This window comes from Herpailurus yagouaroundi, unplaced genomic scaffold, assembly GCF_014898765.1.
Source record: "Herpailurus yagouaroundi ecotype Mexico unplaced genomic scaffold, PumYag 181, whole genome shotgun sequence".
Classification (NCBI taxonomy): domain Eukaryota; kingdom Metazoa; phylum Chordata; class Mammalia; order Carnivora; family Felidae; genus Herpailurus; species Herpailurus yagouaroundi.
In genome coordinates this window covers 35,217,376-35,233,380 of record NW_024412412.1, presented here as the reverse complement: position 1 = coordinate 35,233,380, position 16,005 = coordinate 35,217,376, and the positions used below count along the sequence as shown (strand labels likewise).

The 16,005-nt window shown below is 56.2% G+C and overlaps 1 protein-coding gene across 8 annotated transcripts in view; it reads left to right on the top strand.

Moving 5' to 3' along the window:
* SORBS3 (sorbin and SH3 domain containing 3) overlaps positions 1-16,005 on the top strand; it is a 29,034-nt gene that overhangs the window by 6,248 nt on the left and 6,781 nt on the right. Inside the window, exons 1-16 of one of the 8 annotated variants that reach the window (XM_040490312.1) lie at positions 57-407; positions 3,423-3,579; positions 3,827-3,944; positions 5,664-5,857; positions 6,729-6,792; positions 9,131-9,169; positions 9,594-9,687; positions 11,375-11,462; positions 11,713-11,799; positions 11,899-11,952; positions 12,753-12,839; positions 13,376-13,422; positions 13,826-13,965; positions 14,194-14,246; positions 14,373-14,419; positions 14,605-14,719. In XM_040490312.1, the coding sequence (XP_040346246.1) occupies positions 3,478-3,579; positions 3,827-3,944; positions 5,664-5,857; positions 6,729-6,792; positions 9,131-9,169; positions 9,594-9,687; positions 11,375-11,462; positions 11,713-11,799; positions 11,899-11,952; positions 12,753-12,839; positions 13,376-13,422; positions 13,826-13,965; positions 14,194-14,246; positions 14,373-14,419; positions 14,605-14,719 (1,329 nt within the window). In that variant the 5' untranslated portion in view covers positions 57-407; positions 3,423-3,477. Of the gene's footprint in view, positions 1-56; positions 408-3,422; positions 3,580-3,826; positions 3,945-5,663; positions 5,858-6,728; positions 6,793-9,130; positions 9,170-9,593; positions 9,688-11,374; positions 11,463-11,712; positions 11,800-11,898; positions 11,953-12,752; positions 12,840-13,089; positions 13,423-13,554; positions 13,679-13,825; positions 13,966-14,193; positions 14,247-14,372; positions 14,420-14,604; positions 14,720-16,005 lie in introns of those variants that run through there. The other 7 variants (XM_040490310.1, XM_040490309.1, XM_040490308.1 and 4 more) reach the window with 7 other exon arrangements.

Below are 16,005 nucleotides of genomic sequence, written 5' to 3'. Positions count from 1 at the left end.
CGCCGCCCGCGGCCGGCCCGGCCCCCTCGGCAGGGGGCCACAGCGTCCCCGCGGCGCGCCCCGACGGAGGGCACTCGCACGCCCCGGCCGGCCGGCCGGAGCCCCCGCCCCGCAGGCTGGAGAGGCCCAGATTGGAGGGAGACGGACTGCGCCGCCCGCCCGCGCGCTTGTCGCGGTCCTCCCTCCCTGCGCGTGCCCTCGGCCCGGTCGATCCCCCTCTTCCTCCTCCCGCGCCCTGCCTCGCGGAGCCGGTCCTGACCCGGTCACGAGGGCGGGTGGCACAGCCCGGACTTCTCCCTGCCCTCCCTCCTCGAGAGCCCGCCGCGGCCGCACCAGGCAGGAGCCGGGCAGAGATGCTCCTGCCCTCCCGGGCGTCCTCGGTCCGCGCCACCTGCTTGCTGGGAAAGGTAGGTGCTGCTAAGGGGAGGGGGCGTCGAGGAGGCGGGGGCCCCGCAGGCAGGGAGGGACCAGTGCCCAACCCGAAGGCAAGGCAGCGTGCCCCTCCCCCTAGAGTCTCGTCCCCAACTCTGGGGTGGAAAGAGGTGAAGAAGTCCCTCCTCAATCTAGAAAAGGCGAAATTCGAGAAAACTTGCCCTTGTCCACGTGGACTTGTATCTGGGAAATACCTGGAAAAACGCCTAGGGCCAAGCCCCCAAGGTCAGCTCCGTACTTGGAGGTGCAAAGGAGTCTGTCAACTACAAACAGGGAGCTACTTCACCTCTTGCAGCCCTTGGGGTGAAGGACTGCCAGAATTCTGGGAGGACCCCAGAGGTTTCCTGGCACCCTCTCTGTCCTCTGCCAGGTGCAGGACCAGTGCCTCCGTGCCCCCATCTCCGTATGAGAGGTCGCTCTTAGTTTCTGCTGGCACAGCCACTGAGAGAAAAAACTCAGCCCACTCTTCCCCACCCACAGCTGCCTATCTCTAGAGGATACCTGCCACAGGCAACAGTGTTGGGGAGTGGCTTGCTCCACCACCAAGGATCAGCAATCCCTGAAAAACTGGGTGCGGGGAGGGGGCGACCTCCTGTCCTCCCCATCCTACCAGAGGGCAGTTCTCTTTGAGCACAGCAGGGTGGGACGGCAGGAGGGGGAAGGAGGCCTGGGTCAGCTGATGGCTGGGACTGCCGATGCTGACCTCGCATCTTGGTTTCAAGCAGTCAGCTGGGAAGGGAGGGGCTGCTGCTAGGACCCAGCCTGCCCCAGGCCTCTGGATCTCCTGCTCTCCCCTGCCTCAATTTCCCCCTCAAGGGGAGGGAGAACAGCGGGAGCTGGGGTGTGTCTGCATGTTTTGCTTTTGGTAGGAGTCCTAATTGGATCCAGCTGGGGAGCTGCCCCTCCTCCAGCCTCAGCCCTCACTCCCCCCACAGCCAGGGATGGGCAAGGAAGAGCACTGTCCCCAGTAGGTCTTTCAAACGGTAGAAGAAATCCCCACTCAGAACAGAGACAGGGACCTGCCACCAGCCTTGTCGGTACCCTCCAGCCCCTGTGGCCTGAGCAGGAACAGGGCACAGGATGTAATCACAGCCCCCTATTGTATCTTCATCCCCTCTAGTCTCTGTAGACCTTGTGCTACCCCTATGAACCCCTGCTGCACAGCCCCCCCCCCCCAGCTACCCTTCAGTTTACATCCTTCTGTACCCACCCCCACCCCATGCTCACATGTGTCCCACCCCCACAGTACCTCCCACACTTCACAATCACAGCTCTGCACTTACATTCCACCACACACAAACACAGCACCTCACAAGGCCCCCTGGCCCTTCTCACGAGCTCCCAAGCTCCACAGGCACACACAGGCCTAACTCGAACACACAGGCCAGAATGGGTCCAGCCCCGGCAGTGGAGGTTGGCCTAGCTCTGGTCCAGTCCAACAGCACACGTGAGGAGGGACAGCCCTGTTGGGCAGCCTGACCACCTTCATCTCCTGGGTGCCTGGAGTCCCCTTCTCCTGACCAAGCCTTTGCATGAGGCAGAAGAACTAGGCTGGCCAGTCAGGTGTGCCCAGCTCTCTGGATCCTCAGCCTCTCCCTAAAGCATGCCAGCTGTCTGTGGGGTTGAGCCAGCAGCAAGCAGAACTGAGGGTGGAGGGAAGAGTCAAGAAATCAGATACCTGTTTCTTGGCTAAATCTTTGGACTTTGCTACTTCCCCCCACCCTTACTTAATCTTCCACTTTTCCTAGGAGGGATTCGTGTCCCTAAATGTGGACAGAAAAGGAGGAATCAGTCAAGGTTCCTTGACTTGTTCAAAAAACAGCATAGGGGCACCTGGGTGGCTCAATCGGTTAAGACTCCAACTTCAGCTCAGGTCATGATCTCGCGGTTCGTGAGTTCGTGTCCCGCATTGGGCTCTGTGCTGACAGCTGGAGACTGCTTCAGATTCCGTGTCTCCCTCTCTCTCTGCCCCTCCCCTGCTCATGCTCTGTCTCTCAAAATGAATAAATGTTAAAACAAAACAAAACAGCCTAGAGGATAGGGGCACCTGGCTGGTTTAGTCGGTAGAGCATGCGACTCTTGACCTTGGGGTTGTAATTTTAAGCCCCATGTTGGATGTAGAGATTACTTTAAAAAAATAAAATAAAATCCTAAAAAAAAAAAAAAAAGCAGCCTGGAGATGTAAAAGAAAATGGTGTATGGGGGTGGGGGCACTCAACACCACCTCTCCATCATAAGCACCCCCCACTTTGTTCTTATCCACGGCTTTGCTTTCCATCCCACCCCTCACCAGCACCCTGAGCCCTCTGAGGCTACAGTTCCAGCGAAGAAGGCCAAAGAAGGGACCTGACAGTCCTTTGAGCCTAGAAGGAGTGGTTCCTGCTGCCTGGAAAGGCCCCCACACTCTCCCCCTCCCATAACCTTGACCCCGTTGGGCAGTGGGCCGGTGGCCTTGCTGTTGTTCAGGGCCTCTCCCGCAGCCCAAGTAACCTGTTGTGCCTGCTGGCAAGCCGATGCTCACAAAGGGACTGGAAGAGACTGAGGGAACTGAAACAAAGTCCTGAGTGCCCAGGCCCTCCTCTGCCAGCTGCCCCAGTTCCCTCATCCTTCCCTCTGGGGGAGCGGGCTGCACTGTGCAGTGAGAGCCCCAGAGGGGCTGGCCAGCAGGCCCGTGTGCCCAAGGCTTTGTCCAGCAGGCCTGCTCCTGGCCAACCTCCCCTCCTCCCTGCCTGCCTTCCCCCTCCCCCACTCCCACCCGGAGCTCCTGGCCCGGGCCTAACAAGCAGCCCATTGTGCCTCTGAGAGCAGGCACGGGCAGCCTGCAGGCGATCGCCCGCAGAGGCCTGTTTCCTGGGTCCTTGACTCCCACCCAGCTGGCCTGACCCCCTCCCACAGCTGTCCCCTCCAACCCCCCACCCCAAGGTTGAGCCCAGAGGGCATGGGCAGCCCGAGCCCAGCAGGGCTTTCCCTTCTTCCTTCCTTCCCCACAGAGGGCACACAGAGGAGCAGCTGGCACACCAGGAGCCCTCCAACCTTGATCCAAGCATGCAGGCTCCACCCTGCAGCCTCCCCGCTGGGCTCAGCCTGGACGACTTCATCCCTGGCAATCTCCGGGCTCACATAGGGTCATCCTCCCAGGGGGCACGGGTGAGTGACAGTGAAGAGAGGGTTACTGTGGGCCCAGAGTTGATGGGGACCTCAAAGGACAGGTGGGGGAGCAGGAGGCTTAAAGGAAAGGAAGGGGCAGAAGATAGCTCTAGAGAGCTTTGCTGGCTACCTACAAAGGGGTTAGGCTGACCCTCCAGCGCTCACCATGGGGTAAACCTTGTCCATGGTTCCCGCCCTTCTGCCGAAACTTCGGGCCTGAGCTGCTGCTCCTGGCCCCTCCCCACAGGTGCCTGTGATCCGGAATGGTGGCTCCAACACCCTTAATTTCCAGTTTCATGACCCTGCGCCCAGGACCGTGTGCAATGGGTACTTACCCTCCAGGAGAGATGCTTCCCGGCACCCAGGTGGGTCTGCTCCAAGATCCCCATGTTGGGGGTGGGGGGGATCAGAGCTTCATGGGCCTTTGACCTGGTACCACCCTGTGATGGGCAGGAGGGCCAGGAAGGCAATGGCAGGACTCTCAAGGTCCTGGGCCTCCAAGCTCAGCTAGCTGCCCTTCTCTGTGTGAGCACTGGTGTCCTGTGAGTGTAAAATGTGCTGTGGGAGAGCAGACCGACGCATCTCTTCTCCTCCTCCTGTACCCCAGTGCCAGGGGAAGGAAGTATGCAGGGGACACAGTCTTGGGAGGCTGGGGGGACCTCTAGCAGACAATGGAATAGCTTGGATTTGGGATGGAAGTGTGGAGGAACGTGAGCATGTGTTGTCTGCTGAAAGTGTGGGGGCCAAACCCCACAGCAGGGCCTAGGGGCTGCTCCAGTCTGTACTCACCAGCCAAACGGAAGTTTGGAGAGGCAGCTCTGAGAGCCCGTCAGCTCCTAGGCTCCTACCAGTCACCAGAGTCTGGGCCATGGGGTCCAGAAGATCCTGGGACCTTCTGGGTGCAGGTCTACCCTGAAGGCCCCTCTCCTGAGGAGGGAACCTCCTTCATTGAGCATCCTCTTGAGGCAGGCTCTGTGTCAAGTAGTTTATTCATTTGACAAATAATTGTTGAACACTTAGAGCTTGTAGGACACTGAAAAGACACATTCACAAGCCTTATTTCATTTAATCCCTTGAAGTCCTGGAAAGGTAAGCTACAATTATCAGCATCTTCCTAGTAAGAACCTGAGTCTCAGGGATGTTCAGTTGCAGAGGCTGAACCGAGATTCAAACCCTGGTCCTTCCAGGCCTGAAGACCTTCTGCTGCTACACTGGTGACTTGGGGGCTGAAGGTTCTGGGGAAGTTGAGGATGGTAGCCACTGTTGAGACGTAGCCACGTCTGGTGAATGAGTTTCTGTCCCTTATCAAGAGCCTTGAGGGGCGCCTGGGTGGCTCAATCAGTTAGGCGTCCGATTTTGGCTCAGGTCATGATCTCGCAGTTCATGAGTTCGAGCCCCGCATCGGGCTTTGTGCTGACAGCTTGGAGCCCGGAGCCTGCTTCGGATTCTGTGTCTCCCTCTCTCTCTGCCCCTGCCCCACTCGCATTCTGTGTCTCTCTCGAAAATAAAAACAAACATTAAAAGAAAAAAGAGCCTTGTGAGTGTGTGTCAGGCACTGTGCTCGGCACGGTCACACACACTGGATCTCCCTGGATTTTTGCCATGATTACCCTTGTTTTACAGAAGTGGAAACTGAGTCACTGAGAGGTTGCTTGCTGTGCCCCAGGTCACACAGCCAGTAGGTGGCAAGCTGGCATCTGAATTCTTTGTCCCCTCCACCCCTTTTCTGCCGCACCCTGCTGCCTTCCCAGCTGGGACCGTCCCCAGCATTCTCTGCCAGTAATGATTCGCAGCCCTCATTCTGAAGACTTTTAGGGCAGCCCGAGGAAAGGATAGGGTGGACTTGGGCACAGATTTCTCGGGAAAAATCCACTTTCATTCACTCGAACTTAAAAAATAAACAAAGGCCTGTGGTCTTGCTGGGGATGGGGAAGTTTGTAGAGTCCAAGCCATCAGTCCAAACAAACAAGGAGATGTTTAAATTTTTTGCACCCACAGGATCAGTGTTCTGAAGAGCAAAGGGACAAACAAGTCCAGGTGGGGCCGCTGCCCTTTGCTAATGCTCTACTGCACACTCCCCACAGACCCTGCCTGGTATCAGACCTGGCCAGGTCCTGGGAGCCAGCCCCCTGGGAGCCAGAAGACCCCTGCCTCCCAGCACCCCCACAACTGGTCAGCCACATGGACCAAGGACAACAAGCGCCGGGACAAGCGCTGGATCAAGTATGAAGGAATCGGGCCTGTGGATGAGAGCGGCATGCCTATTGCCCCCCGATCTGTGAGTCCAGGGCTGGAGGCCACTGACAGATGGGGCCTAGGGACCCGCGCTGATCTCCACTTCTGTGAATTAAAGTGGGAGCCACAAAGAATGCACCCAAACCATTTCAGACTAAAGCAGGGCTCAACCATGATGGGTTTTGGGGGGTCATAAGCCACATAAAATTACAGGTGCTCTTGTGTGTCTGAGTTGCACAAGTGGTCTGTGGGGGGAAAGGGGATCTAGAATGCCCCCAGGTTCTCAGAGGAGCAGAGTTCCTGCTGTAAGGGCTGAGCGAGGCAGGGATCCCCTCTGTTCATAGCCACGGGGCCTAGCACAGCCAAGGAGTGAATGACTGGGCTGAATGAGCTAGCGAGAGTCCTCTGAGTGAGAAGGCCTCACACGGTGGCAGGCATGGAAGGATCCAGGGCCCAGCCTCTGAGGAGCCTGCCCTTCTTCCACTGCATGCCTGTCTTGAGCCAGCCACCTGCCTTCAGTTCTCCACCTGGAACTGAAGTTGGTAACATGCTTCCCACAGCTGTTTTCAGCCTCCAGTGAGGCAGGGGCCATGAAATAACAGCCTGTGTTATTGCATTTATTCTTCATTGTGTGCAAATATATGTTTGTTGTAGAAATACCAGAAATATAGAAAATTGCAAAGAGGGAAAACAGAAAACACCCCAAATCTCACAGCCTCGGGACCATCACTGAGGGAGATCCTTCCCTATACCTTGTTCATATGTAATGTGCTACATGAAGTTACTGTTATTAGACATATCACAACAGCCCCCCCACTGGGGCTTCAAGGGTGGCCAGAGAAATGACCAGTGTGGAAAAACTCCTGTGGCTTCATATCAAGAGGGTGGTCTGACTTTGTCTTTTCTGACCCCAGAGTGTTGACAGCCCCAGGGACTGGTACCGAAGAATGTTCCAGCAGATTCACCGGAAAATGCCAGGTGAGACATGCTTCTAGGGCCCTCTCTCTGCCTGATTGTGCTCCACCCCTGAGGCAGGGGGAGGGATGGGCAGAAAAGGGAACGTACCTGCTCAGGGAGGTCTCCACCACCCCAGGCTCTGTGGTGAGCGGTCCCTAAAACAGGCCAAAGGGTTTGGAGCCTCCAAAGTCTTCTCTGTCCTTGGGCGGGGAGGGGGGACGATGACCAGACACTGTCCCTGGTATCCTCTGAGAGTTCTAGGAAGCCATGCAGTCACTCATTTGTCACATCAGCCCCCTGGTCACCTATTGAGCACTCACTGTGTGCTGAGCACTATTCTGGGTGCTGAAGATAAAACAGGGAATAAAAAAGAATGTCGTTGCTGCAGTGAAGCTGAAGACAGAGGGAGACACAGAATGAACAGACACATATTTAATATGGCAGATTGTGGTAAGGGCAAGGGAGAAAAGAAAAGGTCAGTGCCCAGTGCGGGCTGGTCAGGAAAGGCCCTGATAGGTGGTGGCATCTGAGCAGAGCTGAGGGAGGGAAGGAGTCGGCCCTGCAGAGCCAGGAGAGGAGCCTGGCAGCAGGGGGAGTGGCAGAGCCCCAGAGGCAGAAGCAGGCCTTTCTGGAGCAGCAAGGAGAGGCTGGGCTGGGGTGAGAGGGGCACTGGTGGGAGACAGAGGCAGAGTGATGGGATCTGGTCACGGTGGGCCTTTAGGGCCATTATCAGACTTTGGCTTCTACTCCATAAGAGCTGAGGAGCCACTGGGAGGTTCTGAGCAGAAGAGTGAGCTGCTCTGGAGGCTGCCGGGTGGGGAGGAGACGAGGATGCAGGATGCGGTGAACCACTTAGGGGGCCTGGCTTTAATCCAGGTTAGAGACGGACAGTGTCTCAGACCAGGGCAGTAGCAGTGGGACTTGTGGGATTGTGGAGACAGAGTCATGGGGATTTGCTGATGGATTGGATGTGGCATTAAGGAGAGACGTCACGGATGACTTGAAACCTGAGCAAGTCAAAGAGCGCCCCTCTTGTAAGTACAGGGAAGTGAGACAGGTACAGTCTAAGGGGTGTTCAGTTTTAGATGAGGTCCATCTGCTTGGGGGTGTCAAGCAGGCAGTTAATATGCAAGTCGGCAGTTCAGGGGTGAGGCCTAAGCTACAGATGGAAATACCTGGGATTCACTCAAAAATATTTTGATTTAAAGCCCCCCAACTAATTCCAATGTGAATTCCTGCAATAGACAGTATTTTTTTTTTTTTTTTTTAAGCCAGGAGACTAGACAGGATCACCTGGGGAGATAGACAGAGGCCCAAGGACTGAGTCCCCAGGTACTTGGATGTTCAGAGATTTGAGAGATGAGCAGAAATCAGCCAAGCAGACAAAGAAGGTACAGCAGGGAAGCCAAGTGAAAAAGAACTTTCCAGGAGGAATGATCCACTGTGACAGATCGACCATTTTAAAAAATATTTTTAAAGTTTGTTTTTGAGAGAGAGAGAGAGAGCGAGCAGGGGAGGGGCAGAGACGGAGAGGGAGAGAAAGAATCCCAAGCAGGCTCCACTGTGAGATCGTGACCTGAGCTGAAAGAAAACAAGAGTTGGAGGCTTAACTGACTGAGCCACCCAGGCACACTGACCATTTTGATTTGGTAACATGGAGGTCACTGGGGTCTTTCATAAGAGCAGTTGGGGGCAATCTGTTGGAGCTGAAATCTGCTTACCAAAAAGGGGCATTGGAGACAGTGAGTTAGTGATGGCACAGCTGTTTCTTGCAAAGGAAAGCCTAACAGTCTAGGAGCTGGAGGACATATGGGATCTGGGGAGAGGCATTTTGGTTTGCATTTAAGACAAGTGCTGTTGTGGCACGTCTGCATGCCAAGGGGATCAAGTGGGTTGGCTGGTCAGCAGCTTTTCCTAGGAGGCCCCGGAAAGTCATGAGCGCCATGAGGAGTGGGTCTGGGCAAAGGGGGAAGGACAGGCATTCAGAAGGGGGTGCAGAAAGGGAAAGAGGGAGAAGGGGAGGTGGAATTTCCCCAACCTGACATGGTGAGGGCAGGTTTACAAAGGTCAGGGAAAGGGTGTGTGTGGGAACGTGGGGAGGGAGGAACAGGAGGGTTTGGGCAAGTCCGCTGCCTGGGTTGGCTCACTCAGGCCCAAGGTCTGCCAGAGGCATTTCAAGCCCTCCAGAGAACTGCCCTCCTAATTCCTTCCCTCCCTCGGGACATTCTTCAGGCCCTGACTCAGCCCCTTGTCCCCTGCTCTAGCAGGAGGATGGCTGGGAGCAGCTGAGGGAGCCTCACAGGGCTCAGTGTCCTCACTTGAGGCCCCATTCCTGATCTGGTCCTTTCTGCTCCTGCAGACCTGCAGCTGGACTGGACCTTTGAGGAATCACCCAAAGGTGAGGGGATGCGGGTGGCCCGCCCCAACTCAGTGCCTGCATTTGCCCATCTCGTAAGCCGTGCCTGGCTTTGAGGCTCCCCCGTTGGCTTCCTTCAACTTGAGAAGTTCCTATAGCCCTTTTTCAGTGAGCTTCAAATCCCCTGGTAGGTGGCAATGAAAAACCTCAGCTTCGCTGTCCAGTCGACATCTTAGCCCTGGCTCTGATTTCTCTGGGCTTCTCTCTCATCATCTGTAAAATGGGGACACTACCTACCCCAGAGTTGTGGAGATTTAGTAAAGAGTGTGAAGCCCTTGGTGCAAACCCCAACCCTGTTCCCACAAGCCACCCATGAGCATGTGTGAGCGTGGGTGCCAGAGCCTTCAATGGTCACCCAGGTATCCTCAAGCTCAGCTCTCACTTCCCCTGGCCTGTCTTCTCCCAGTGGCTTCCTCCTGTGCGGCCTCTGCAGACTCAAGGCATCCAACGCCCCAGCAAAGACCGGCTGCCAGGCCAGGCCAGGCCTCTTCTCTGAGTGGGTGAGCCATCCTAGGAAAGGGGCCCAAGTGCTGCAGAGGGGTGCTAGCTTCCTTGTGGGGACTGGCACCCCCTGGTGGCCATGGCCGGTGCAGCCTCTCCGTGCCCCCCTCCCTCTGCCCTACCCCACAGCTCTGCTCCTCCTTAGGGTCCCCACCACTCCAGATACCCTCCTCGCAGCCAGGGCCAAAGGGGAATGGTGGGCAGGGGTGGACTCCGCACCCATTCCTGGTCAGGAATGCCTGTGATTCTTTTGTGGTTTGTAGCAGGAACTCATCACACCAAAGATCCACAGGTCATATGGGGTGAAGAGTGGAGTGGCCCACAGGCTGGGCGTGGACCTGTGGCCATTCTCTCCACAGCCTTAGAGAAAACAAGGGGTGCAGAGGATCCCAAGTTTCCTCCCAAGTGGGGGGGGGGTGATGAGGATGAGAGAGGCACCCTTCCACATAAGTGAAGGTTGTAGTTCCTTTGTTCTGCACAAACCACACAAGCCCAGCCCAGGCTGCCAGGGTCCTGGAGGGGCTCAGCCAGACCTTGAGAATCAGGAGCTCTGCTCACAGTGAAATCAAGGGGTTTCTTATTCCTTTATAGGAAGGGATTACCCTCATTAGCGTGGCCATAACTGGCCTGTGGCTCTTGGTGTCATCAGTAAGATAGAGGCTAAGAGCTCAAGATTTGAACCCAGAGTTTGGATTCAAGCTGCTGTGCTGCCACTAGCCATGTGACCTTGGGCACCTTAACCAATCTCAGCCGTCTGTTGAGTGGGGACCACAAGGTGGTTGTGAGTATAAAGGCACATAGCAAGTCTCCACAAATATCACTAATATACAGGAGTAAATATGACTAGAGCTCCCTTAAATTAGGAATGGTGTATTCTGTTCTCATTACCACTGTTATTACTAATATCATTATTTCTAAAATAGAGAATAGAGTCATACAGCCAATAAATCCTCACCTTCCGGTCAGACATTCCATCATTTGATAAGCTTGGTACAGTGAATCCACTTGGTGGAAACATTCAAACTCAACAGAGGCTGGAACATTTAAGCCAGCCAAGAAAGGAGCCCTGGAGGGGAACTAGGGCAAATGTGACCATGTGGAGCTTTGGTGGCTGGAGTGTTTTCACAGATGACACCACTGAATCCAGAACCCTTAAGGGACTGAGGCTGAGGGAATAGAAATAGCTTACCCAGGCTCCTGAGTCAGGGCCACAGGCTCTTTCCCCTGCCTTGGGTTCTCCTTGGACTAGGATGTGGTCCCACACTCAGGCATGTGTGTAAGACCGCTCAGCTGTGACAGCCAGAAAGACCAGCTTCATCAAAGCTGCACAGACATACATAGCCACAGTCATGGGGCCAGACTGAACACCAGTGTAGAGTATTTCACCAAGGTCAGTAGGAAAGGTCTAGCCATAGCTTCACCACACCCTCATGAAGGTGGGAATCCTACTCATATTATAGGTATCGAATCTGAGGCTCTGAGAGCCCTGTAATTTGCCAAAAGGTCACAGCTAAGTGGTAGAGCTAGCATTTGAACTCAGAGCTCGTAACTTTCCAGTATGTAACACTGCTTTCGCAGGCTGGAGCCAGTAGTGAGGGGTGATGTGTGTATGTGCAGGGCTGTGTTTTCACGTATGCCTCAGTCTCCCTAAAAGGAAACTGAAGAGATGTCCTCTCCTGTCTTTAGAAGAAGTTGGGACCCCTCTGAAGAGTCTTCTAGAAGCACCTTCAACTGTAATCCTGGAGCATCCTCCCTACACCAGACCCCACATCAGGTAGCCTTCCCAGCATCCTCCCCACACTACCCCCAATGCTGTGCCCTTTGGCCAGTCCCCTCTGCCGAAAGAGTATAGATAATGCCCTTTCAGTTTGGGGCCTGTCCTGTGCAGCCATGAAAGCCCAGAATCCTTAGGAGGGCACTGGCAGGCACAGGGGTGAGGCAGTGGCCTACAAGCCTACTTTTTGAGCCTGGACAGTCTCCTGGCACCCCTCTACTCAAGCTGATGCCCACCAACTTCCATGCAGGTGCTCAGACGCCAAGAGAAAGTGGAAAATGTCTGGACAGAAGATTCTTGGAACCAATTTCTGCAAGAACTAGAGAGTGGGCAGAAGGTGAGTGTCCTCCTGGCCCTCTGAGAGTGGTCATACTCCTTAGCTAGTGCATTTACGAAAGGGGATTCACCCCCTCTGACTTACCTTTCCCACCCTTAGCCCAAGAAACCGCTAGTGGATGACCCTGTTGAGAAGCCCTCCCAGCCCATTGAGGTGAGTGCTGCAGGATAGATTGGTGAAGGAGAGAGACAGCTATGTTGGGGGACAAATGAGGGAGACTCCTGGGTGGTATTGGCCCCAGTGACCGTGGGCAAGGCCAGAGACCCAAAGCTCTGACCCTCTCCAGTTCCATAGAGTTGACCTCTGTACGCCCAGCACCTGGGACAGTACCTGGCATAAAGTATACACTCAAATATGTGTTGAATCAATGTCTATTGACCAAAGCAGGACCAGAGAAGGGAGTGGTCAGTGTGGACTTGTCAGGAAGTGTTCTTGGAGGTGGAGCTGGGCTCTCAAGATTTGGGAGAGCTTGTTGAGCCAGAGAGAGAGCACTCAGTGTGGGGAGACACAGAGGCAAAGGCTGGAGGGTCAGCAGGAGGGAGAGCAGGTGGAGTACAGGCTGTGGAAAGCACAGAAGACCTGATCAGAGAGGAAATAGGGAGCCTTATAGGCTCTGGAGCAGGGAAGTAACAAGACAACAGACACTATCAGGAAGTACTAAGGTACTATCATGGGAGTAGGGATGGGCGAGCCCGGTCAGATGGGAGGGGCCAGTGAGAAGCTGTGGAAAGGCCATCCTGATACCCTGAGACAGCTCTGGGCAGGCCCACAGGCAGGGAGCCTGCCCTTTACCCAAGCACTGCGTGCTTTGTCCAGCTGCCCATTGGGTTTCTCACATCTGACCTTCGATCAGCGCTCCCGCACTGTGTCCTCCACCACCCCGCGCTCCCGCCCCTTCCTCCCTCTCCCCACCCCCGTTACTGCCCAAGTCTCTCCCCATAACCCGCCCCCAGGTCCTGCTGGAGAGAGAGCTGGCCAAGCTGAGTGCGGAGCTGGACAAGGACCTGCGGTCAATTGAGACCCGGCAGCCATCCCCCAAGGTACCGGCCTCCCAGTCCCCTCCTGGGACCCTGAGCCCGCAGCAGCTGAGCATGGGTGGGAGGGGCAGGCAGACCAGAGGTGTTGCCTCCAGCGCGACCTTGGACGGACTTCATCCCTGTCTGCTCTCTCCTTTATAAAATGCAGGGCGTTGACTTTTCCAAATGACCCCTAAGAACCCTTCCAGGCGGACTCCACGTCAGCCTGACGTCCTAGTGCCGGGGGCTCCCCGCCCCGGCCCCGCCCCGCCCCCCCCCCCCCGACCTCGGCCCGCAGGGACCCCAACCCTTACCCGGCCCCAGTTTCCTGGGCCGGCCTCCCCTCTTCCGCCACCCCACGGTTCCTCCCCCGGCTCGTCGGCTCCTCCCGGGTTCCCGGCCCTACCGCCTGCGCGGGCGACTCTAGGACCCCGCGTCCCTCCTGCCCCTTCCCACCCCTCCCGCCCTTGCGAGCCGCAAACTTTTCCGGAGGCGGCGGCCTCGGCTGCCGCGGGGCCCCGGCGTCCCGGGCCCTGACCGCGCCCGGTCTCCCCGCACAGAGTTCCCAAGTGCCCCGACGGTGCCGGGAGCCGCGGCCTCCAGCGCGGTGAGTGGCCCGGCGGGGCGCCGGGGACGTGGCGCGGGGAGGGGGCGGCCGCGCTGGGAAGGGGGGCGAGCCCCGCGGAGGGCGCGGGAGGAGGGGCCTGGGAGGTTGGCCAGTGGCCGCGGAGGGAAACCTGTCCCCGTCCGAGGACTGGGTGGCCGCGGCCAGCGGCGGAGCGAGGCCGAGGGAGCCTCGCGCTTCCCACGCGCCCTCCCGCGGCCCCAGGCCGCACCCTTTCCCGGCCGCGACCGCTGGGGAAGTAGGACATCCTGTTCAGAGCCCGGGACGTGGGAGACGCCTTGGGAGGAGGCGGCGGGAGATGCGAAGAGACTTTTGGGCGGGCAGGGGTGAGCGGCGTAGGGTGTGAGGCCCGGGACAGGTGGCTCACCCGCTGTATCCCGCGCAGCCCGGCCTCCGCCTGGAGCTCCAGTTACCCGAATGCACTTTACCAGGGTTCCTCCCGGCCCCTGAGCCCCCACAGAATGGCGGATGGAACAAGCCCCTTCCTAGGTCGCAGGGACTTTGTCTACCCTACCTCGGCCCGAGGTAAGGACCAGCTCCTTTTCTCACCCAGACGCCCGCCGCCACGCACCAGTTATGCTGGTGCCTGGGGTGGGGGTGGGGGGCGGTGGGGGTGGGGAGGCAGGACGTTCATAGAGCCCCCTGCTTCCACTGGTCCCTGTCATGGGGTGGGGGTGGGGGTGAGCGGAACACCATCCCAACTCCGCCCCCCCAGACGTGGCGTTCCCAAGCTGAGGTAGCACTTCTCCACAGACCCTAGTGCCTCTGAACGAGGGGGCAGCCCAGCCAGGAAGGAAGAGAAGAAGGTAAGGAGGGGTGAAAGCACTAGGGTCAGGGTGCGAGGGGGTCTGGGGTGGGTCCCGGTGATGGCTGTTTCAGACCCGCCGCCTGCTTGACTGAAGTGACTCCCTCTGTCCTCTCCTCCTGCCCAGAGGAAGGCCGCCAGACTCAAGTTTGACTTCCAGGCACAGTCCCCCAAGTAAGTGCCCTTCTCTCTCCTCCCCACCCCCAGGACTGTCTCTGCACCCTATGGGAGGAGGGGAGGACAGGGCTGCCGGGGCCTCCCCAGAGGTGGGTGAGACTCTGGGTGCACTAGACAGGGTCTGAAGGGAAGGAGGATTGGGAGGGCCTCACTTTGCTGGATGTCCTTACTCTGGCCTGCAGGGAGCTGACTCTGAAGAAGGGTGACATTGTCTACATCCACAAGGAGGTGGACAAGAACTGGCTGGAAGGGGAGCACCATGGTAGACTGGGCATCTTCCCTGCCAATTATGTGGAAGTAAGCAGGAGAGCAAGCAGGAGTGCGGCCTGGAGGGCGGATGGGTTGCAGAGACTTAGGGTGCAGACGCACTGACCCCTCCACAGCCCTTCTCTGGAGCTGACTGCTTCCCACACATCTCACAGGCTTCCTGATAGGTAAAACTGTGAACTCCAGGGGCAGGGGCCTGGTCAGCCTCATTCATGCCCTTGGCCCCCACAGGGCCGCACCCAGTACTTTGCCTGTACTCAGGACATGTTTCTTAAATGAGGACTAAAGGTAGAGTGCAGCCCATGGAGGAGAACCAAGCGACCCCATCCCTGTGCCCAGACTTTCACCATTCAGCAGCTCTCTCAAGCTGTCTTTGGGAAGGATCCCGAGGGCAACTGGCAAGGGCATGTAGTGTGTGACAGCTTTCTAATCACATCACATGTACATGCATCACTTTCTTCATCTGTAGTACCTTCCTTGTTCTCTCATTAACCTGAGAAGAGATCAGTCATCCCCACTTTACAGATGCCCTTGTAAGGTTCAGAGACAAGTGGTTAAGTACAAGATCCAGAGGTGCCTGACTGGCTCAGTGGGTAGAGCATGTGACTCTTGATCTTGGGGTTGTGAGTTTGAGCTTCACATTGGGAGTAGAATTTACTTAAATAAAGAAAACTTTATTTTCCTTGAGTATTTAATGATATAAGTTTCTCTGTAAGCACTGATTTAACTATGCTCCACAGGTTTTGATGTTTTGCTTTTTTTTTAATTCAACTCAAAGTATTTTCTCATTTCCTTTGTGACTTCCTCTTTGACCCATGGATTGGGTTATTGTTTAATTTGGGCTCTTGATTTGATAAGAATCAGTAGGCCTCCCTTACCTTCAGAACAGTCTCTGTGATTCTGAAACTCCACCAAATATATGCAGTATCCCGTGTTATTAGACATTTACATATTAGTATGAAATAGTTTACTAGCTTCTTGATTTTTTTTTTTATGAATAGGGTGAAGCAAAGGGAATGTGGGGATTCTAGGCACCTGGTGGGGTAGAAGGGACAGGGAAGAAGGATACTTGGTATCGGCAGTGGTGTTAGATCCTCACTTTTAGATCAGGTTGCAAGATGTTCCCTGCTTTTTAGAACTCTTCATTTACTTCTGTACTCCAATTTAAACTGTCTCTTAGGACTGACTTCCATCTTTGTTCTTCCACTGCCTACTCCACATACCACAGGGGAAATTCTTCCTCCAGTAGCCTTCTGGGACTAACCACCCCTTGGCTGTGCTCACCCTGGCCACCCCAAAGCTTGTGTCTGCTGTCT